Genomic DNA, 23,298 nt, shown 5'->3' with positions numbered 1-23,298 from the left:
TCCACACTCACCATATTGTATTTTATCTTGGGGGTGTGGTGGGTTAGGAACTTCCCCTCCTCCCCCAAATTAGAATTTACCAGACCAGCTCAGATGGCTTGGAAGTAAGATAAAGCTCTATATTACAGCAAAGCTAAATTAACCTGCATATATACACAAAATATTTACATGTATTTGCAATGATGTACAATTTAAAAATAATACAGAAATCCAAACTTTGCCCCCCGACAAAGAAAGCCCAGAAGGGGCCAATGCCATCCTCTCTCTCTCTCTCCAGATAGAAAACCAGAAAAGCTCATGTGATTTCTGATCAGTCAAGGTTATTGGAAGAGATAAGAGAGAAAATTGAAGAGATCTAGCGTCTGAGAGCCAAGAAGAGCAGGATTGTTTGTACATTGGCTTTTTATACCTCTTAGCAAACCAATGAATTATACAGACTTTATTATTCTTTTACAACCAATGATCTAATTTAGGTAGATTCTGCACTGAACTTTCAGTAAAGTTCCAGTTCCTCTTATCAAAACATTCCAATAAGATGTTACACTCCTCTCATTTGTTGTGTTTCTCATTTCACTCAGGAAAAGTCTGACAAACCATATCTGGAGGAAAGTGCATTTGAAGCACTGGAAAAAGATTTCCAAGGAGTCATCAGTGTACTTAAGGGAGATAAAACTCTGGAAAAATTCTGTATAGAATATGAGAAGCTCCATGCTGTGATGAAGAAGTCTCATGAGAATGAAAAGCGTCTCATGGAGAAATGCAGGGCGCTGAATGCCCAACTTGTGGCGAATTCATCTAAAGTGGCTGCACTCACAGAGCTCTCTAAAGATGATCAGGAAACAATATCATCAATGAAGGAGGTAAAGTTTTGAATGCAATTAAGCACTTTATGTAGAGAACTAGCCCGAGAACTAAGTATAGAGCTGACATCTAGAATTATTTAACCTCTGCTCTGCTATCTATTGCTTTGCATCCTCAGCCTGGTGATTTTACAGGTTTCAGTAAAATTCTGTGTTTAATTGCACTAAACCAACTCCCTCTGCTTTCAAGTACTCACTAATAGTCTTTGTTTATGTATTCCTTCTGTAAAGTAGCACGTTTTCAACATGGTGTACAAGTTTTGATTCATTAATATTTTTGAAGGGCTGCTTCCATTTTAACTATTGGCAGAACAGAAGGAAAAAAATCCTATTTACTTGCTGAAATATGGATTGTAGACCAGAGGAGTGTCATCAACACGTATAAATAAATGTTTCATGGTGTTGTTGAAAAGGAATCCTATATAGCATTTCAATGTGATTTTACCAATTTACTCTGATGTGTTTCTCGTTCTTATTGATTTGAACTCTGTCAAATCAAAGTACCTGACTTGCTAAAAACAGTCAGTGTTTTCAGCATTACGTAGAGGTTTGACTACCAGAAACCTAAAGCTGCCAAATGATCAGAAGACTGTATTTTGAACTTTTCTTCCTTTTCATGAAACCAGAAGAACTTAGGCTGTGGTACCTAGACAGGCTTTAATTGAGAAACTTCCAGTGTTTTGTTTCAGTACAGTAAATTCAGCGTAACAATCCAAAATGATCTGTGAGCAGTGTAGAAAGAGAGGCCTTTGAAATGAGGTTTTTTGTCTTTAGAACTATGAAGAAAAATAAACTCAGAGTTAAATAGCAGTGCTGTTCATCCTATAGCTGCAGCTTTCAAGCCCATGGGACTGCTCAAAGGATCCTCAAAGAGGAGCACAACTGTAGAAAGTCTTGTTGCTTTTCATTACTGCTAATCAAAACCTGCTAGGTGAGTGCCAGGAGCTGCAATCACAGAATCACAGAAACATTCTGATTGGAAAAGACCCTCAGGATCATCAAGTTCAACCATTATCCCTACTCTACAACATTCACCCTTAAACCATATCCTCAAGCACCACATCCAAATGACTTTTAAACATGAGCCTGCCTCCCTGGGCATCCCATTCCAATGCCTGACCACTCTTGCTGTTAAAAAATGTTTCATAATGTCCAGTCTAAACTTACTCAGCTGCAGCTTGAGGCCATTCCCTCTTGTTCTATCTCTATTTACCTGTGAGGAAAGACCAGCAGCAGCCACTCCACCGCGTCCTTTCAGGTAGTTGTAGACAGCAATGAGGTCTCCCCTCAGCCTCCTCTTTTTCAAACTAAACAGCCCCAGCTCCCTCAGTCACCCCTCATAAAACTTGTTTTCCAGGCCCTAATGATCCTTACAATTTTCTTTCTGCCATTACATGGCAGTACTCTGAGTGTGAATAGGAGCAGAGGCAAGCTGAGGATACATTGTCTTAGTAATAAGATTGTCATAAAACTGAGGAACAGAAGAGGAGGGAAAATAAGAGCCTTTCCACTTTCAGCAGCTAATTTGAAGCTCAAACACGGTCTGGCTTGACAATGCTACACACTATTGAATCAGGTAAGGGATCTCATAGTGAAAAAGATACTTGACAGTATGATCCTATTAGAAATTGCATGCAATGCACACCATGTGACATTTCAGTTCTAGTGGTGTGCTGTGGGGGGAATGAACAGCACTGATAACTTTTTCAGTTAGGTTATGAGAAATAGTCCTTCCCTTAAGTGTTTAGGAATGATTTTGGTAGTGTTTAAAATGTTCATTTCACATTTTGGAGTTTTGTTTGGTGTATGCTTCATATTGTATGTTATTCTTCTTTCCAAATGAAAGTTTCCTTACAGCTGTAGTACTTCACTGTAATTTTACTAACATTTGAAAAATGTATTTATCGAGAGCCCAAGGCAAGCGTTGAGGAAAGTTCAAGTGCTAAACCAGCAAAGGTGGTGTTCTTCAGTGCTAAATTAAACAAGCTCTTCCCTCTTGCATTATTTGTAAAAGATAGGAAAATCCTGGTGAGACTGTTCCTGTAAAAATGGTGTGGGTCCTTCAAATTAAGCCCCTAAATCTTGGTGACTTGATGGGTAATCAGGGAGCAAGTGTACAGCCTTGCTCTTCTAGGTCATTCTTTTATGTACATATAAAAGTTGCAGGAGCAAAATTTTTTACCGTGTGGAGCCTGTTTGTAATCAGTAGGATTTCTTTAGGGGCAGGAGTTAACTACACGGATCAGTGGCTGGTAGGGTCCAGGTCAGTGATAATCAATAGCTATTAAGTGTCTCGTGGTTGTTCATTGCTCTGTTTTGTAGTTTTAATAAGCTGGATATAGCAGTCTGCTCTTTAGTCATATCAAAGGAGAAAGGGCCAAGCTAAATGCAAAGAGAATATAATTCTCTTTATCACTGATAGAGATACTGATCCAAAAGGCTGCACTGGAAGAGTGCTGGAAGGAGAATTTATAGGATCTGGTACTGCTCTACTTGGAACTGCCAAGTTTTCAGTTTCCAGGGGTATCAATCCAATATAGTAAGAAAGCATTTCAGTAATTCTTGGTTTTTGAGCAGTGAAACTGATGCAATCTATTGGGATATTTAATGGACATAAAGTAGGGTAGTCACAGTTTATGAATTCTGCTTCACAATTTCCAGAGCTCCAGTACTTCTCAAAAAATTCAATTGCAAATATCCAGAGTACTTCTGTCTTTAATTATAGAACAGATTTCAATACATTACCTACCTAAACAAGTTTACCTACCTAAACAAGTACTGCTATTACCCAGTGATGCTGACACTTTGTATTCTTCCAGTTTCCTCTCCACTTAGCAATCATTCAAATATTTGTTTATTGGAGGCTTCTGCCATCAAATATTTCTTTTCTTTACGTCTGAAGTTAAAGGACACAACCTACTACTCAAAGACACAACCAAGAAGCAGCTATAATGAAGCCCAGTTTTCCTGGTGCTGAAATGTGTGGCAAATGAATTTTTAGATTTTTGCTTATTAGTGAGGCCATCATCTGTGGCAGTTAGCTTTTTTGATAAAACCTGCTTTTATTAACACAAATTCAACACAATTACACATCAAAAGAAAGATAAAGTTAAAAAACCCCTGAGCTTAGATTGAGCTGAAAACATTGCTTATCTGAATGGCTTCCTTGAATTGAGGGGATCAGTTCTGCAAACACCAGAACAAAATGCTCACTAAAGCCAGTAAGGTACCTTAGAGGTCAGATTGATTTAATTATAGAATCATAGAATGGTTTAGGTTGGAAGGGACTTCAAAGATCATCTGGTTTCAACCCCTCGCCATAGGCAGGGACATCTCCCGCTAGAACAGGTCGCTCAAGGACTCATCCCACCTGGCCTTGAACACCTCTAGGGAGGGAGCATCCACATCCTCCCTGGGCAATCTGTTCCAGTGTCTCACCACCCTCACTGTAAAGAACCTTTTCCTAACATCTAGTTTGAATCTCCTCTCTTCCAGCTTAAACCCATTACTCCTTGTCCTGTCGTTTCAAGACCTTGCAAATAGTCCCTCCCCAGCCTTCCTGTAGGCCCCATTCAGATACTGGAAGGTTTTCTCGAAGCCTTTTCTTTTCCAGTCTGAAGAGCCCCAACTCTTGTAGCCTGTGCTCATAGCAGAGCTGCTCCAGTCTTCTGATCATCTTCAAGGTCCTCCTCCGGACTTGCTCCAACAGTTTGATGTCCTTCTTGTGTTGGGGGCTCCAGAACTGCACACAGTACTCCAGGTGGGTTCTGACGAGAGCAGAGTAAAGGGGGAGAATCCTCTCCTTGCCCTGCTGGCCACACTTCTCTTGATGCAGCCCAGGACACAATTGCTGTCTGGGCTGCACATGCACACTGCCAGCTCACGTTAAGCTTTTCATCAATCCAGACCCTTTTCCTCAGGGCTGCTCTCCAGCCATTCGCCACCCAGACTGGATTTGTGCTTGGGATTGCGCTGACCCAGGTGCAGGACCTTACACTTGACCTTGCTGAATTTCGTGAGGTTGGCCTGGGCCCACCTCTCCAGCCTATGCAGGTCCCTCTGGGTGGATCCCTGCCCTCTAGTAAGTCAACTGTGCCACACAGCTTGGTGTCATCTGCAGACTTGCTGAGGGTGCACTCTACTCCTCTGTCCATGTTGCTGATAAAGGCGTTAAACAGCACTGGTCCCAGCACTGGCCCCTGAGAGATGCCATTTTATCCACCAGTTCTATCCTCCAAAACTCCAATCATAATAATTTAATTCAACAATTTTAATCACAGCCTAATCAGCTGGCAAGAAGCTTTGATTTAAGTAATCAGCTTTAATCTCACTTTCCATTTGCATTTTTCTAGAGGTTGCTTGCTTCTTATAGGTAGCAAAATGTGAAATGTATCTATTTGCAGCTATGTTCTATGGTTTTCTAACAGTTAAGATGATACATGCTGGCTTTATGCCATTATTCAGCCTACCTTACATTTGTTTAAATTTTATAATTGAACATTTTAATGGAAGATAATAATGAATGAAATATTCATTACTTACTAGATGACAGTTAACACTTTATGTGTAATCATAGCTACATTTGAATGAAACTCAGAACTTGAAAGGTATAAACCACAAAAGTTTCATATTTAAAGCTGTGTAAATATGCTTGATATAAGTGAAAAGCTCCTTTTCAAACTAAATGATGAACTAAGTGATTGATTAAGTAATGAAAATGCTCTTTGTAGGTAGTGAATTTAATTGACTGTAATCTCCTTCAGAATTTCTGAACAACTAAAGGCCAGTGTTTAGCTCTTATTAATAGTAGGGGGCAGCAAATGTTCCTGATCTCTGAGTTTCAGATTGATTTCTCAGATTTGGATATGTTGAACTAATTGAATAAATAAATCTGTATTCCCTTTCCATTTTAAATAGACTACAGCTGTTATATTTTTGTTATTTTTACATCAAACTCTGGTAGACCCTTACTTCTGCTAGTTTGATATCTTGAATTTTGAATTTAGGCACTAAACAGCTAAGTATTAAATTTATTTGATTTAAAAGAAGTCAATAAATGTATTAGCAATATATCAAAATGTAGGTGTCACCCTAATGAATTTAATGTTAAGCAGGTTTTTTTTTTTTCAGAACCAGGTATATGAATTCCAAGAAAGAATTTGGTATTCTTCATTGTGGTGGTGTGGTTTTTTTTTTCCCTCCTGCCACATTTTCATATGATGCAGGTTGGAGTTGAAAGGGATATTATGGCTTGTTATAATGATGCTTCTATCTGGCTGTGCTTGAGGATACCATACAGGTGTACAGCCACATTTGGAGTCTAAATCTGTGCAAGTCCATCAGCTCCAGAACTACACTAGGAGCAAGCTGAGAAAAGAGCATGAGAAAGGACAGACATCATGCACAGACTTGCAGCTCAGGGACTTGTAGTGTCAAAAGTGATGTCTTCACTGTTTTCTAAGTCTTCAGGTGCTTTTTTCCCAGATCAGTAATTTTCTGAGTTTATGCATTTTTTTTGAGCACAAGATTTCAGAACTGGTAGGACCTTGGCTTGAGTTTGACAAGGAATAAGCCTGCTGTGTTGCTCTTAAGGATCTGATTTAAGGGAGAGAATTGAAGAGAAAGTTTGGAAAAATAAAATGAACCCTCCTCCCCTATCCCATTTGTGGTTATTATAATCCTGAGCATGTGAGAGGTGCATGAATCTGTCATTCAAGTAATTCCGTATGCTGAAATCTGTCATGAGAATTGTGGCTTGTTAAATATGTAGCTAAACCCAAAATACACTAGGTCTGTACAGATAAGAATCATAGAATCATAGAATAGTTTAGGTTGGAAAGGACCTCAAAGGTCATCTGGTTTCAGACCCTTGCCATAGGCAGGGACATCTCCCACTAGAACAGGTTGCTCAAGGACTCATCCCACCTGGCCTTGAACACCTCTAGGGAGGGAGCATCCACAACCTCCCTGGGCCACCTGGTCCAGTGTTTCACCACCCTCACTGTAGAGAACCTTTTCCTAACATCTAGTCTGAATCTCCCCTCTTCCAGCTTAAACCCATCACCCCTTGTCCTGTCATTACAGGACCTTGCAAATAGTCCCTCCCCAGCCTCCCTGTAGGCCCCTTTCAGACACTGGAAGGCTACTATAAGGTCTCCTTGAAGCCTTCTATTCTCTAGGCTGAAGAGCCCCAACTCTTGTAGCCTCTCCTCATAGCAGAGCTGCTCCAGCCCTCTGACCATCTTCGTGGGCCTCCTTCATAAAAATGAACGAAGTGGAAGAAAGGCCCAGAGTAAGATGTTTTTTTGTCCAAATAAATTGGATGTTCACTGACCTAACAACTAAGAAGCTTTTCACAGACTTAAGGAAGCTGTTTTAGCAGGTGGTACTGCTGTGGGAATGGAATTTTCTGTAATTTTTTGGGTAGTGTTGGGACTGGTGCAACTGAGCACTCTCATAGAACAAGACTTGATATCATTCAGGTCTCTGTGTTAAAGAGAATGGGTTGGAGCTTTTGGTGTGTAAATTGACATAGTCTGAATGACTCAAAATATTTGCTAGTGCCCTCGTTGAAAAGAAAACTGGTGAGGAAAATTGTTATGAAGCCAAGCATGCAAAGGCATGACAATCTCTTTTTTTAATTAACCAAAATACAAGGCAATTAATTTTTATTTGATTGTTCATTTTCAACCCAATTTATGTAATTGTTTTCTGTTTGGTTCCTAGGAACTTGAAAAGGCCTGGAAAATGGTGGACACAGCCTATGAAAAGGAACAGAAAGCAAAAGAAACAATTAAATCATTGCAAAAGAAAATTGCTCACCTAACTAATTTAGTGGAGCAAGGATCTGGACCATCCCTGGGACAAGAGAACAAGTAAGATTTCCTGAGGGAGGGACAAGACTGATCTGATTTTCTGTCACCCTGCACTTTGTTTAGCCATGTAGACACCACAAAGACACTGGGAAAAAGAAAGAGGTCTTTCCTGTCCTTCACTTTTCTGATGAATTCACATTTATTGCTTTATGGGCTTATATAGTAAGCAAGTATGGAATCAGGCTATAATGGACTTGGATTAAGCTGAGAGAGCAAATGAAAATCAATATTATGCATTTTCTCAGTATCTGCTGTATTGCTTTATCTGAATAGCATTTCAACATACTCTGTCTTTGAGAATGGGATCCTGTCAACATTTTTACATGTAATGTCAGTGGTGTGAACTAGTTCAGTCAAGGAAGCAGAAGGCTTCCATTCTCAGCTTTTTATAAGGTAATATCAATGTTTGTGTTCTTGATTGTACTTTATATTTATGCATTTTTAAGCCTGTGGGGTATTTTACTAAACACATTGTGTAGAGGGACCTAGTCTTAAGTGAAGCCATGAGCTGCTACAGTGTTGTAGTAATGATGATTCTGAGGACCCACTTAAAAGCCCTCCAAAAGCTGGTGTTTGTACTGTCAGGTTCTTAGACTGTGCTTATGCTGTAAGATTAAGTGTAAACTCAAAGATGTTAACTATAGTGACCCTACTGACCTCTGCTCTTTCCATTGAGATTGCTGAAATTTTCACTCTGCTTTTATAGTATGCATTCAGGATATGTATGGGTCACGTTTCTCACTCCTGTGTATCCAGCCTGCATAAACAAGACTAGCCTGTGAACAAAGCCTTTGTTGTGCTCAATCACCATCCCTCCAATGAATGTGGCTGCACATAAACCACCTGAATGCAGGAGAAACCCGCTCTTTTAGCTGTTGTCCCTATAATGTTCTGCACCTGTGTAACAGATTTCCTTCAATCTAAAAGCTTAGTCACGAAGGTCTTTCCTAATACAGCTCTCCCTAAGGGCAGCTCTCTGTGGCTGCTTTTTGCATTTTCCTGCAAGAGCCACAAGCCACTGCTTTGACAGCTCACTCCTTTGTTTCCAGCTGCTGCCCAGGCTACTGAGATCTTCCTACTTACACATTTGTTTTAAAGCTCCTTCTAAATTACCCTCCTGTTCCATGCTTTCCTACTCTGTCTGCCCAATGTCAAGGTCCTGGGACTAGACAACTCCTTTGCAGCCCCTACAGTCTTTTATAAATACAAGGCTGATTTTTAAGGTTGAGCTTAAACCCACACTGCTGGGAATTTCCTGTTGATTGTAAATGTTTTCAAACAGGGAGTCTGATTTATTACATTGGGTGACTGCAAGACATAACCTAGTTAGTTGCTCAGTAGAGTAAGCAGCGGAGAATCTGATTACAACAAAGTAAAAGTTTTGGTCCCTGAGTAGTTTTGCAGTAAGCAGAGAAGAATGAATTTTTTTCTTTTTTACTTTTCTGGGAAACAGAAGGTTTCTTCAGGCCCATGATGGGGGTGATATAACCAGAAAGAGTGATTTTTTTAGACTAGGACAACTTTTAAAGTTGCTTGTGTTGACAGTGATTAGGATCACAGCAGATAGAGCATACAATTTGATTGACCAGCAGAGCCTTAATCCAAAAGGAGTTTAAAATCAAGCAAATTACTTTTAAACTCCTATTTCTCACAAAAGATCTTGCTCTGGCATAGGAGGAAGAACAGAAACGGCCTGTGACTCTGCCTGTCTGTTGTTTTCTTGTTTCCAGTATCCAGGATTTGCTAAAACACAAAGACGAAATAACAAAGGAGCGAAATCAACTGTTGTCAGAGGTTGTGAAGCTACGTGAAAGTCTAACTCAAGCTACAGATCAGCAGCAGAATGCAGAAAGGGCAAAAAATGAGGCAGATCAGTCCGTTATGCAGGTCTGTATAGATCACTAGCTAGTGATTTTAGACTTTGTTCAGAACCATTCTCCACTCTTACAATTGCCATCCATAACTAGAATGTTGCTACTTCTTTCGCATCTCAAACGTTTTCAAGAGTGCTCTTGTGAACTACTTTTTAAAATATATTTTTCTACTTCTGGGCTATGTCCTTTGACATGTACCAGCTCCTTCCACAGCTTCCAAGTACCCTGAATGAGGCCAAAAATTCCTAAATTGTAGTTATCTTTCATACTGGAGATGTGGTGGTCTTTTTTAGGATTATAAATCCTTAACCCTGCAAAGGAGCACTTAGAACACAAACCTGGTTAGAGACCTCCTGCTGTCTTCTTCACACTGATTCCTACCTACAGTTTTTCAGTTGAAGTTATTTTTCACCTCACAGGTGTCTGTAGAGAGCAGTAATATTCCATCTCAGCTTTATGGTTTTGTTTCCTCTTCATTTTAGAGTCTCTGTTTTTCTGGGTAGAGACCATCTGAGCAGAGAGTGCTTTTTTACTGATCAATATGTATAGCTTCCTTTTAATGTATATAGCAGCTAGAGATGCAGACGCAAGCCTGAGGATCAATAGGATCTTCAGAGAGAAAGCAGAAAAGGATGGAAGGTGGGACACAGAATTATGCTACATCAAAATATAAAAAACATAACAATGAGGAAGAAAATAATTTAAACCAGAATATAAATAGGGGCTGAAGCAAGTCAACAAGAAAAAGGAAAAGCAGAAAATAACAGAGGAGATAGAGGCAGCATATTGCTTCCAGTTGTTTATTAATCACAAATAGGAAAGCAAAGATCAGTGTAGGTTTCATGCACAGACCTCATTTATGTTTCTAAAGCAGATGGATGGGAATGTATTACAAAAGAGTAGAAATCTTTGCTTTTCTAACAGCATTGTCAGCTTAGGATAAAAGAGAGAGGATTGAAACTCCCATCAAAACTTATTGAATCTTGTTGGCCTTCATCTTCTGATAATCATTTCATCAGCCCTAAAATTTATGGGATTGTTACAGCATTTGTAACCACCTCCCATTCTCCCAGTATGAAATTATTCTCCACTTCAGACTGCTTAAATGACAATACCTTTTTCAAAGTCCTGTTGAAGACTCTGTCAGCTCTGGTAACTTTTCATCTAAGGGCTCAGAGCAAGAGGAATCTTTAAGTGAAGAACATCTTTAAATTGCTAGTCTCTGGCTGAACTGAATATTTCCATGTGGATCAACCCCCTGTGTCTCCTCTCTGCTGATTCTGCTCCATGACATTTTTGGGAAGGCAGAGAGCAGCAGTCACAAGACAGTCTATTAAAGATGAGAGAAAGCTCATCTTTCTAAGTTCCTGCAGAGGAACTTTGAGATGAGGAAGACTGAGAACAGTTGTGAAAATGAAGACTGGTCTCTCTTTCATTTAGTATCAGTGTAATAAGTGTTTCTGCGGGTGAGACAGGAAAATCAAAATTCCTTTTGATACGACATAAGTCCAAATTGTTTTTAATACTGCATTTGGTAAGTACCATTTTACAGGTACGTCATGACTAAAGATATATTTGTGCCCCTGCATCTCCAGAGGAATGCTATTATGCCTATAATGTATCAGACCCTTCCATGAAGGGTGAACTGACTGATGCTTAACAAATTCTTATCATCAGTAAACAGGTTCCCTTATGCAGGATTTTCTGTTCAATTACTAGAGAACATATTTACTTATGAGAAGATCTGGCATGTTCCACAGTGTAGGGGTACAGCAGTGTATAAGCTGTTGTTTTCATAATCAAGCTTAGCAGGAGAGCCTTGTTTTGTTGAATAAAAGGCCACAGAACTTATTTTTTTTTGTCTTATCTATGGTGATTATTATAGCTTCAACAGGAAATACAGCTGCGACAGAATGAGGCAACTCAAGAGGCCCGAAAGAAGGTAAAAATAGAGAAGGAGCTGAAAAATCTTCAGGCTGAAATGGATAACAAGCAAGCTGAGATCAAGAAATTACAGCAACATATAGAGAGAACCAAAGAGGAACAACTGAAAATGGAACAACATCTGAAAGAACAGAAGGTAGGGTAGATAGCACACTGTATTTGTCAGGTCTAAGACGAGGGTGAGATGTCAGAATGAGAGGGAAAGAGATTTTTCTTGAAGGGAGAAAGAAGTAGGTTATTTTAAGTTAATAAAGTTTAAGCATTATTTATTTTAGTGTAAATATTACTTTGCTAATGAACACACATGTAAATCTTGTTGACAGATTTCAGATAGATTTCCTCACATAAATCAGTAGCGCAATGATATTGTTAGAAAGCATCTTGAAAAGATCACAGAAAATGGGAAAGTCTGTGAAGAGCATGGATAATAGTAACAGGAGGCTGCCAGGTTGAACTTCTGATGTATGGTGCCAGTTTTGCCACTGATTGACTGCAGTGGCATTGGTAAAGTTATTTTACCTCCAGCTTCTTTCTTCTCAGTCGCAATAATTTTTATCTACCTCTCAAGCCTGTGAAAGAGCAGAGAACTGTCTCCACGAACCTTTTTGATTTATTTTACCCATTCTGTTTCTAAAAACTTTTATCTGGAAATGTCCTAACATTGTGTTCTGCAAGTGTTTGGATTTTCAGGTTTTCAGTCCATTTCCCCCGACTTTGGGAAACTCACAGAGAAGCAATTTCAGTAAATGGCAGGGGAGATCTCATCACTGTGAAGCAGTCCTACCTTAAGGAAAATGTCTTTGGGAGTTGTGTGTTTCTTGTAAATTTATGGCTTTTATGGCTATTTCTTCCTTTCAGGTGCCTGAATTTGTGAAGGTAGAGGCATATGACAATTTTTTGTCAACATAAGAGAAGAGACATAGTAAAATAGTTCACAATAACAGATACACTGATAACACTGGTTTGATGCATCTTTTGAGGGCAGCTCTGTGATCTAATGCTTGACCAATCTGATAGCCTTCTATGAAGATATGACTAGCTGGATAGATCAAGGAAGAGCAGTAGTTGTTGTCTGCCTTGATTTCAGTGAGACTTTTGGCTCTGTCTGCCTTAACATCCTTGTAGTTAAGCTTAGGAAGTATGACTGAGACGGGTGGTCAGTGAGGTGGGTTGAGAACTGTCCGAAGGACATTGCTCAGAGGGTTGTGATCAGCAGTGCGGGGTCCAGTTGATCTGTAGCTAGACCTCCCAGTCTCGTTAAGTATCTTCAGCAATGACCTGGAAGAAGGAACAAAGTGTATTCTCATCAAGCTTGCTGATGATACAAAACTGGGAAGAGTGTCTGACACACCAGGAAGGCTGTGCTGCCATTCACTGAGACCTGGATAACCTGGGCACACAGGAACCTTGTGAGGTTCAACAAGGGCAAGTGTAGGGTCCTGCACCCAGAGAGCAATAACCCTATTAACCAGTACAGGTTAGGGATTGACCTGCTGCAGCTCCATGGACATGAGAGTCCTGGTGGACAAGATGTTCACCGTAAGCCATCAGTGTGCCCTTGTGGCCAAGAGGGCCAATGGTGTTCTGGGATGCATTAAGAAGAGTGTGTCCAACAGGTGAAGGGGTTCTCCTCTCCCTTTTCTGTGACTTAGTGAGGCCACATTTGGAGTGTTGTATCCAGTTCTACAGTCTCCAGTTCAAAAGAGATGGGGAAATACTAGAGAGAGTCCAACAGAGGGCCACAAAAGAGGACTAGGGTACCAAACCACCTCTTTTGCAAGGAGAGGCTAGAGTTGGGGAAGACATCACCAAGAGAAGGTGACCTAGCTCTTACAATGTCATTGGATTGTTGTTTCTCAGTGGAATTGTAGTTGGCTGTGATGCCTGCTCTTATTCCTCTAAAATTTCTAGTAAAATACCCTCGCTTGCTTGACAGTGAAAATAGTTTGATATAGCCACTGTAGGTTTCATCTCAGCCATCTCCAAGTCTCAATAATACAGTGTTATCCTGACATCAGCAACACAAGAAACAGTATTCTTGCTTCTTACATTGCCTTTTCTTCTGCATGCATTCAAAAGAGGGAGATGTAACTTCTCCTTTAATGTTTAAGGGCATGGTACATACTGACTTCATCAAGCTTATCATACAGTCATGCTTGAAGTGAACAATATGATAGTTGTTCTTTCCTCTCTTATGGAGTAGCATCTGTTAGGGGAAGTCCCATCCTGCAGAAGAAACAACTAGCAGCTCCAGGATTGAAGTGTATGTTCTTTGTAGAAACCATGGAACTGCTATTTTGGGGCAAAGTAAAATGATTGTGTCTTGGTCTCAGCAAACCAAATAGCCAGGAAAATGTTATCAGCATCTTAACATAGGATTTGCTTGCTAAGAAACAGAGCTCCCCTGCCCTCTGCTGATTGAGGTAATTTGAATCTCATACTCATTTTCAGTAATTGTATGTAGCAAGTTGCGTTACTGATGCTTGCCAAATGCCTAACAAGAAGTAAAATATTTATCTACCACCTGCAAGAGAGACCTGCTAAGCTCCCAGAAAGAAAAAAAAAGTGATGCTGGCTGTATTATTCATGAGAAATTATCATTTCCTCTAGTCAGTTTGGAAATGTATCATACTTCACATTAGTGATTTCATCAGCAGTGAAGTGTGTGTTTTAAGCAGACAACAATTTGTAGCAGCTTTTATCTCCTGGGGAGATGGAAGATTTGGCTTTCATATATATGTAGATCTTGTAATGAGATTAACAAGAGTTAATAGAGTTGTTCCTTAACAGATCTTGAATGAAAAAGTTGATAAGGAACTTGAACAACTTCAGACAAAAAATAGTAAGCTCATGCAAGAGAGAGAGCAGCACAATGTGATGCTTGCAGAGATGATGCAGGACATCCAGCAGAAGACAGCAGAACTGAAAGTAAGTACAAGAAGGTGCATGCATACTATCAGCCATATCACTCTGACAGCAGTCTTACCACTTGGGGCAGAGATGACCTCAGCTCATGTACTGGCACTTCTCTATGGCTAGTTTTGAAGGAAATATGAGGATCTGGCTGTCACTGGTTGCCATTCTTTCTGTGGCACTACCACACCCGTCCCTGCCACTTCAGAGAGTATCACCTGTCCTGCAGGAGGAGCTGTGTTTCATAAAACATAAACCAAAATGCTCAGCACAATGTTAATAAAGAATGACACTTTTGACAGGCATAAGATCCTTCTTCAGTTGTGAGATCTTCACACAAGACTGATGACTTTATTTCTTACAGTGGTTAACATAACCTAAACTTTGCCAAACCCCACTGAAAAATATTAATAAATGTTAATGACAGTGTCCTGGATAGCTCCCACTGAAGGGAGTTGTTTCCAACACTGGAATTTTTTCCCCCATGATATGGGTTGGGAAAGTAAAATATAAGTAACGGAGCTGGTGTTTATTTTTTGATCTAAATGGTTTTCTTGCCTGATTTTACACCATTTAAGAGTTGTTTTGTGCTACTCAGAAGCAGGTGAGTTTCAGCTGGGGAAGGATTACATGATTCCTGCATGGGATTTTTTATTTTTTAGGGTACTTAAAGAGCAATTGTGCTAAAGGGTAAGCAGTTAGATGTTATTACTCTTGTCTACCATATCTTATATTTTGTATCATCACTGGGGTTAAAATACTAAACATCAGAAAATCTGTGTAGAAAATCATTATCTTATCAAAGTTTAGCATGCATTTAAATCAAAAAAGGTTGTTTGCCAATAGAGAGTTGTTAGTCTGAATGATAAAAATCAACCACTGACAGATTAAAAGCTCAGTTTGTAACCAGTCACACAGATCATTCTGATGTGGGTCCTTAATGGACTATATGGTAGGAGATTGTTTTGTGTTGTACTTTTTCAGGCTGACTGGAAGATATTTTTCTTCCTTCTGTGAAGTACAAAGTGCTGTCTTTTCCAGGTTAGCTGCTTTTATCATTACTTCTGCCATTATTGTTTAAAACTTTACAAACAGTTGTTCAAATTACTCACATTTGGTGTTCTAGAGCATCAAAAAGTGGATTTGATTCTATAATCTTATCCTAACTTCAAGCTAAGTTGAGAATCTTGCACATGGACTTCTGGGAACAAAAGAAATAGAAGATACTGCCCAGTTACTGATTAAGCCAGTTGCCAAAGCTTCTGAAAGCCTTGATCTGAGATCACAGAATCATAGAATCGACCAGGTTGGAAGAGACCTCCAAGATCATCCAGTCCAACCTAGCACCCAGGCCTATCCAATCAACTAGACCATGGCACTAAGTGCCTCATCCAGTCTTCTCTTGAACACCTCCAGGGACAGCAACTCCTTTTTGTAGGCACTGTGCTTGCAGTTTCATCCTGCAGGGTCCTGAATGCCTCCACTATGGTGTAGGCCAACCTAAACTGTGGCAGTACACATAAATCTCTTTGAAGATCACTGTCAGTAAGAATTTAGGAGATTCACATCCTCCCAGAGGAATTTACCATTAACAGAACCAGTATCTGAGGCTGTAAGAGGAACACTGTAGTCTGTGAATGGTTGTAAAACCTAGCAGTGACACTGAATTATATGAGGAAAGTTATATTTACTTCCTAAAATGAAAGAGACTACTTTCTGTTTTGATTATTGATTGTGTTTCCTGGTTACCAGCTATGTGGTGTTTTGATGCATTATTTTCTCCCCTGATTGTATAGCAAATGAAATAAACTGCACATTTTGCCTTTTAGTTTTAAATCCACAGGCTATAAAAGAGATGAGGATAACAGATACCTGCTATTAGGGACATGCAATCAGACCATACTAGAGCTATTTTTCTCATCACAGTCACTGTCCCCAATACTTCAAAGAGAGTTAGAGCTGCCCATGTTTAATCTGCAGGACTAATTGGGTAGTGCACTTTGAGGCCTGCAGCTGGGGATTTTTTATTGATCATTTTCTAAAGCATAAGATTTGATTATAATTTTCCATGCCCTAGCTGGCTTTGTTTAAATTATTTTTTATATTTTTTCAGTTAGCTAATTATCATCTCTGAGGTTACCCACGGCAGTTATACCTTTGCTTCCTGAATTTAATGGAATAAATATATTCCAGGTCCAGGGGCATTTTCTTTCTGTTGTTCTTTTTTCTCTCCTTTCCTTCTTGCTATGACACCAAGCTAGGAGCAGGAAGGTAGGAGAGCCCTGCAGAGGGACCTGGACAGGCTGGATGGGTGGGCAGAGGCCAATGGGATGAGATTTAACAAGGCCAAGTGCAGGGTTCTGCACTTTGGCCACAATAACCCCAAGCAGCGCTACAGGCTGGGGACTGAGTGGCTGGAGAGCAGCCAGGAGGAAAGGGACCTGGGGGTACTGATAGTAGGCTGAAGATGAGCCAGCAGTGTGCCCAGGTGGCCAAGAGAGCCAATGGCAACCTGGCCTGCATCAGGAACAGTGTGGCCAGTAGGACAAGGGAGGTTATTCTTCCCCTGTACTCAGCACTGCTCAGGCCACACCTTGAGTGCTGTGTCCAGTTCTGAGCCCCGCAATTCAAGAGAGATGTTGAGGTGCTGGAACATGTCCAGAGAAGGGTGACAAAGCTGGTGAGGGGCTTGGAACACAAACCCTATGAGGAGAGGCTGAGGGAGCTGGGGTTGTTTAGCCTGGAGAAGAGGAGGCTCAGGGGTGACGTCAGGGGTGACCTCACTGCTGTCTACAACTACCTGAAGGGAGGCTGTAGCCAGGTGGGGGTTGGCCTCTTCTCCCAGGCAACCACCAATCGAACAAGAGGACACAGTCTCGAGTTGTGCCAGAGAAAGTACAGGCTGGATGTTAGGAGGAAGTTCTTGCCAGAGAGAGTGATTTCCCATTGGAATGGGCTACGCGGGGAGGTGGTGGAGGCACCGTCACTGGAGGTCTTCAAGAAAAGACTGGATGAGGCACTTTGTGCCATGGTCTAGTTGACTGGATAGGGCTGGGGGATAGGTTGGACTGGATGATCTTGGATGTCTCTTCCAACCTGGTTGATTCTATGATTCTGTGATTCTATGATTCTATTTTGTAGGCCAGAGATGAAGAGGTGGCTCAGCTGCACACTGAATTTTCAAAGCTGAACAAAGTCAGAGATGTTCTCCAGAATAAGCTGCGTGTTGCTGAGGAGCAAAGAGTTGATGCAGAACATGAGAGAAACACCCTAAAAAATCAGATATCTGGACTGGAGAGAGGTAAGTGCTTAACTGATGAGCGGATCTGTTTTCTTGATTCATAATTTACAGGAATATCCTCCTGTTAGGAGGCTGAGGGAGCTGAGGTTGTTTAGGCTGTAGGAGGCTCAGAGGTGACCTCATTGCTGTCTACAAGTACCTGAAGGGAGGCTGTAGCCAGGTGGAGGTTGGTCTCTTCTCCCAGGTAATCAGCAATAGAACAAGGGGACACAGTCCCAAGCTGTGCCTGGGGAGGTATAGGCTGGATGTTAGGAGGAAGTTCTTCACAGAGAGAGTGATTTGCTATTGGAATGGGCTGCCCAGGGAGGTGGTGGAGTCTCCATCCCTGAAGGTGTTCAAAAAAAGACTGGATGAGGCACTTAGTGCCGTGGTCTAGTTGATTGGACAGGGCTGGGGGATAGGTTGGACTGGATGATCTTGGAGGTCTCTTCCAACCTGGTCTATTCTACGATTCTGCTTTAGTGCATGGTATGAAACTATAAATTAATCTATAGTAGCGTTTTAAAATCATTGTGGGCTTACAGAATTGTCTTAATGTAGCATATGTAGGCAAAAACACAACAGACATCATTGAACTTTGTGGAGTTGTGGTTGTTTGGCCCAGGTCTCCTTAAGAAAGCCATAGGAGGACCAGGAAATTGTAATTTTGTTATTCAATCCCATAATCCTGCTATCACTTTGTAAGTGGGCAGCAAAGCCAAATCTTTCTCTTTTCTCTCCCTTCTTTCAGCTCTCTGGAGGGAGTCTTACCTGATAACTAATGGGGCACAGTGGATTTCTTGCTGTGCAGTCAGGGCCTAATGGGAGACAATGGGTGGGAGAGAAAACAAGCACTGGGATTTGGTGGTTTAGCTTGCTTGGGTGGAAAGTTTTGGGGAAATTCTCATGTATCCTTGTCTGTATTAGGTGATAAGGATTCATGTATTCTGTATTTTTTTTCCTGTGCATCTTTAAATACACTTCTCTGTATTCCTCTCCAGTTCAGCAAGAACATTTTTATTTTACTTCCTTTGAGAGTAAAATAAATTATTTCTGTCTGCTCTCTAAGCCATAACTGGTGTGTCAGTTTGTGCCATGCCACTTAGAGACTTGCCTGCAGTGTAACTTCACTGCTCCTGCACTAACCTGTGAAAGAGAAATACTTTGAGAACTAACTGAAGTCAGACATTGTTAAGACACACTGTTTTTCCTGCTTTGATTCTGCTGAGTAGTTAGTAGCCTGGAAATGAGTATTTGCAAGTGAGCTAATAAACTCTCATATGTTTATGACTTCAGCTGGTCAGTGTGGCTGCTAAAGCTGTCCAAATACTGGCCTTGACTTGCTAGCAGATCTGAAAACACATCTAAGAAACAACTTTCAGCATTTTTCCCATAAGAAAGTTTTGAATTAAAATGTCTTGGGTCAAACAAAGTATTTTATTTAACTTTACCAAACAACTTTTTCTGGTGTTTTTCTTAGCATTTAAAACCACTTCTCTTTTTTTAACATTAAAATGCAAATAAATTTCAAAATGAAATATGCTTTGAAATTAAAAATAGACTCGTTTTCAAAGTGATTTTCAGGAGGAAAACAGCTTGATGATTTTTTTCCCCTCAATATTGTGAAGTCACAAAGTATTTGAGTTGATGAGACCACTTTTTAGGCGACAAAACCTCCCTTTGCTGTAAAGTTCACCTAGTTCAAGTTGACAGATGCTGGTGTAAATCATAGAATCACAGAAACATTCAGATTGGAAAAGACCCTCAGGATCACCAAGTTCAATTGTATCTCTACTCTACAAGGTTCACCCTAAACTGTATCCACAAGTGTCATGGAAGGTACATGGAAGGTACATGGAAGGTCATTCCACACACACAAGCACCACATCCAAACGATTTTTAAATACATCCAGGGTTGGTAACTCAATCATCTCCCTGAGCAGCCCATAAAGCATAAATTCTTCTCTTTGCTCTTGTGTCTAGTTTGTGTCCTGAAGAGGCAGCCTGTATGAGATATGAATCATTCCATATAACTGTATTTGTAGAAAGTCATGTCTGTGTTTCATTCATGTGTTTATTTCGTACATCTCTGTGAGGGTGAAAGAGTTTTCCCACAAGTGTTTTCCTGAAGAAATTAAAATCTGTACTTGAATGCCTGGGAGTGGCTACTGTTAACTTATCTTTTTGCAGTGCACAGGATCATAGGATGTTAAGGGTTGGAAAGGACCTCCAAAGATTATTGAGTCCAGAGCAGGACTGTATAATCTAGTGCAGGTGACCCAGGAATGCATCCAGACAGTTCTTGGAAGTTTCCAGAGACGGAGACTCCACAACCTCTCTGGGAAGCCTGTTCCAGTGCTATGTGACTCTTACAGTAAAGCAGTACCTCCTCATGTTGAGATGAAACTTCCTGTGCTGTAGTTTATATCCATTGCCCCTTGTCCTACCACAGGGTGCATCTGAAAAGAGTTTGTCCCCTTCCTCTTAACACCCAGCCCTCAGATACTTATAAACATTGATTAGATCCCCTCTGAGTCTTCTCTTCACCAGACCAGTAGTTAACACATCTTAGCAGTCCAATGTCCTGCATTGCCTGAGCTGCAGTGTTAGTGTACCTGGTTTTAATTATTTTAAAAATGCAATGAAATCATGTCTCTACTTCTACATATCTTCTGAACAGTACATGTCCAGTGTTAAGCTTGACTTACACCATGTCGTTTTAACTCCATTAAAGCCAGTAGAATCTCAGTGTTTCCAGGGGAACTGCATGTCATATAGAAGGATTAGAATAATTCTGAAAGTCCCTGATTTTGAAAGTGCTTCAGGTTTTGGATGCTGATATTGACGTTTCTTAAAAGGCTGCTGTTTTCAATGTGCTCCATGATTTCTGAAAATGTGACTTCTTTGAGGAATCTTTGTTTAAAACTCAAATATGAATATCTAAGTCCTCACACGGTTACAGAATCACAGAATGTTAGAGGCTGGAAGGGACCTTGAAAGATCATCTAGTCCAATGTCCCTGTCTGAGCAGGATCACCCGTAGCAGATCACACAGGAGTGCATCCAGGCGGGTTTTGAATATCTCCAGAGAGAGACAAGCTCCCTGGGCAGCTTGTCCAACTTTCTGGCACCCTCACAATGAAAAATGTTTTCCTCATGTTTACATGGAATTTTCTATTCCTCAGCTTCCACCCATTGCTCCTTGTCCTGTGATTGGGCATCACCGAGCAGAGCCTGGCTCCATGCTTTTGGCACTCACCCTTTGTATATTTTAGAAACGTTAATAAGGTCACACCTCAGTCTTCTCCTCTCCAAACTAAAGAGCCCCAGCTCCCTCAGTCTCTCCCCATAAGGAAGATGATCCACTCCTTTAATCATCTTTGTGCCTGAGTTATTCTAAGTTCTTCTAAATATGCAGATAAGTATTTAACATAATACTGAGGTTGCAAAACCTGATCACAGCTAATTGAATTGTTCATGTAACATTAAGGTTTTTTAAAAAGGCCACTAAGTTCTTTTTGTAGTTTTAACACCTGTGCAGTTTGAACCCAGGATTTTGTTCTCTTTCCTCCTTTTCTCTAGAGTTGGAGGCTGCCAAAAAGCAGGCAGATATTGACAAGAAAGCTGTGGATGAGCTCGTGCGGGAAAAGGATATATTAAACAAGGTGAGAGCTTGTGACGGTAATCCTGCTAAACAAATCTCACAGCTTGAGAAGGAAATGTCCATGCTTTAAAGTCAGCAACACAGAAATGCTGTAGAATAAATAACAGTAAGCAAAGTGTTCAGAATTCCTTAAGCAGGTGCTGACACTGTTTCTTTTCTGTGCATTGAAGTAGTGTTATACCCATAAACATACACAAGATTTATAGCATATGAACCATCAGAGAGCTTAAAAAATGCTACCTGTGTCCACCTTTATTGCAGGCACATCATTTCATAATCAAAGAGTTTGTTACACCTGTGCTTTTACATTACATAGAATCAACCAGGTTGGAAGAGGCCTCCAAGATCATCCAGTCCAACCTATCACCCAGCCCTATACAATCAACTAGACCATGACATGTGAATCAATACCATGTGAAGATAAATATTAATCTAGGCAAATGAGGTCTTCACTAGTAAAAGAGCAACCCAAAATGTTGATGCATCCATCACGTAGTGTTTTGACAGATTGCATAATACTAATCCTTGCTTTCAGGTTCATTTCTCATACTGCTTATTTTCCATCAGCCCAAGGTTCTTGTACTGCAAGACAGCATCTCATGTTTATGGGCATTCCTGAAGTGTAATGTAGCAAATTCAATGCTGAAATGTGATTTCTGAGGTGCTTTATTTGGTGGAGATTCACTGTCCTGTGTCTTAGCTCTAGCAAAAGCTCAGACTTTGCAGATAACAAATACCTGGTTTGTATAAAGAAAGAAATTTCAGAGTGGTAACAGAAGGCTGATTTTTAAAAGGTGATATCATGGTGTTTTGTCTTTAGTCCTTATGTGTAATTTTAAACCAAGTTTGGTTAATTTCCAGTTTAGACTTGCTATTTAGGATGTGAGAAGGAAGGGTATTTGTCTTGCATTATTTATTTTTCTGCTTCAGTCATTAGTTATATCCACTTGTAAACAACCCTATCCATTTTTGTAGTGCAGAGTAGTGCTTTAACTTCTGATCAGAAGCACTATTTAGCAGCTCTGTTAGAGGTTTTTCTTTAACTTGAATTTCAGTTCATCAAATTAGATAGGGGGTACTAGTATTGAGAAGTCCATAATCCACTTACACAACAGCATGTTTTGTCATAGTGGTCTCAAGTGTTGCCTTTTTATCTCAAGAGCCATTATTTTGTGTTCCACGTAGAACTTGGTCAAGGCTACCACTGCCACTCAGAAGCAGATAAATTTGGTGAAGCTACATGAACAGTCAAAGAAAATCTTGGAAGGAGAAATCCAAAATTATAAGAAGGAAGCTCAGAAACAAAGGAAGATTATTTACCAATTGGAGAAGGAAAGAGACTGTTTCATCAATGAAATCAGTGAGCTCAAACAGAAGGTAGGAACTGCTTTTTGTGCAAGTGTTTCTTCCCTGTCTTACAGTCAAATGTGGTATTTCCTGATGTGCCAGTGGGAGGAAGCTTAGATCAGTGGTCTTCATGTAATTTACAAAGGTTTCTTCTGGATGGTTTGTATTGCCTGCTGTTGTTTCAGGTCTCTCTCAGGGAATTTCATCAGTAGGTGTGTATTCTATGAGAATACGTGGAGTACAGCCACGTATTTCTCTTTTTTAGCTCTTGTTCAGGTAATTAAATTAAGGCTAGAGTTCAAACTAAGGCCTCTGACCTGAGTTTTGCAGTTGAAACTCATGTTTGCAGTTGGAAATGACACTTTGATTGTTCTGCAAAGGACTTTATCTTGCATACTGTTGATGTCCTCAGATTGAGGCCAGTGAGAGCTGACAATGCTCAACATGTTTTGTATAAGAGACTTAGCATTTTGAGGGGTTATTCCCAGTATATGAAAACATCTAAATGTGTTAAAGCTAGTCTGCAGAAGAGAGGTTCTCT

At 40.3% G+C, this 23,298-nt stretch overlaps 1 protein-coding gene across 1 annotated transcript in view; it reads left to right on the top strand.

Annotated features, from left to right (window-relative positions):
* CFAP58 (cilia and flagella associated protein 58) overlaps nucleotides 1-23,298 on the top strand; it is a 71,594-nt gene that overhangs the window by 2,443 nt on the left and 45,853 nt on the right. Inside the window, exons 2-9 of the mRNA XM_064144083.1 lie at nucleotides 579-860; nucleotides 7,587-7,735; nucleotides 9,466-9,622; nucleotides 11,495-11,689; nucleotides 14,344-14,481; nucleotides 17,608-17,767; nucleotides 21,329-21,411; nucleotides 22,596-22,787. Coding sequence (XP_064000153.1) covers nucleotides 579-860; nucleotides 7,587-7,735; nucleotides 9,466-9,622; nucleotides 11,495-11,689; nucleotides 14,344-14,481; nucleotides 17,608-17,767; nucleotides 21,329-21,411; nucleotides 22,596-22,787 — 1,356 coding nt within the window. The remainder of the gene's footprint in view (nucleotides 1-578; nucleotides 861-7,586; nucleotides 7,736-9,465; nucleotides 9,623-11,494; nucleotides 11,690-14,343; nucleotides 14,482-17,607; nucleotides 17,768-21,328; nucleotides 21,412-22,595; nucleotides 22,788-23,298) is intronic.

Source organism: Pogoniulus pusillus, chromosome 6 (assembly GCF_015220805.1).
Source record: "Pogoniulus pusillus isolate bPogPus1 chromosome 6, bPogPus1.pri, whole genome shotgun sequence".
NCBI lineage: Eukaryota > Metazoa > Chordata > Aves > Piciformes > Lybiidae > Pogoniulus > Pogoniulus pusillus.
Note: the sequence above shows the minus strand (reverse complement) of the source record. Positions and strands in the feature narration are given on the sequence as shown.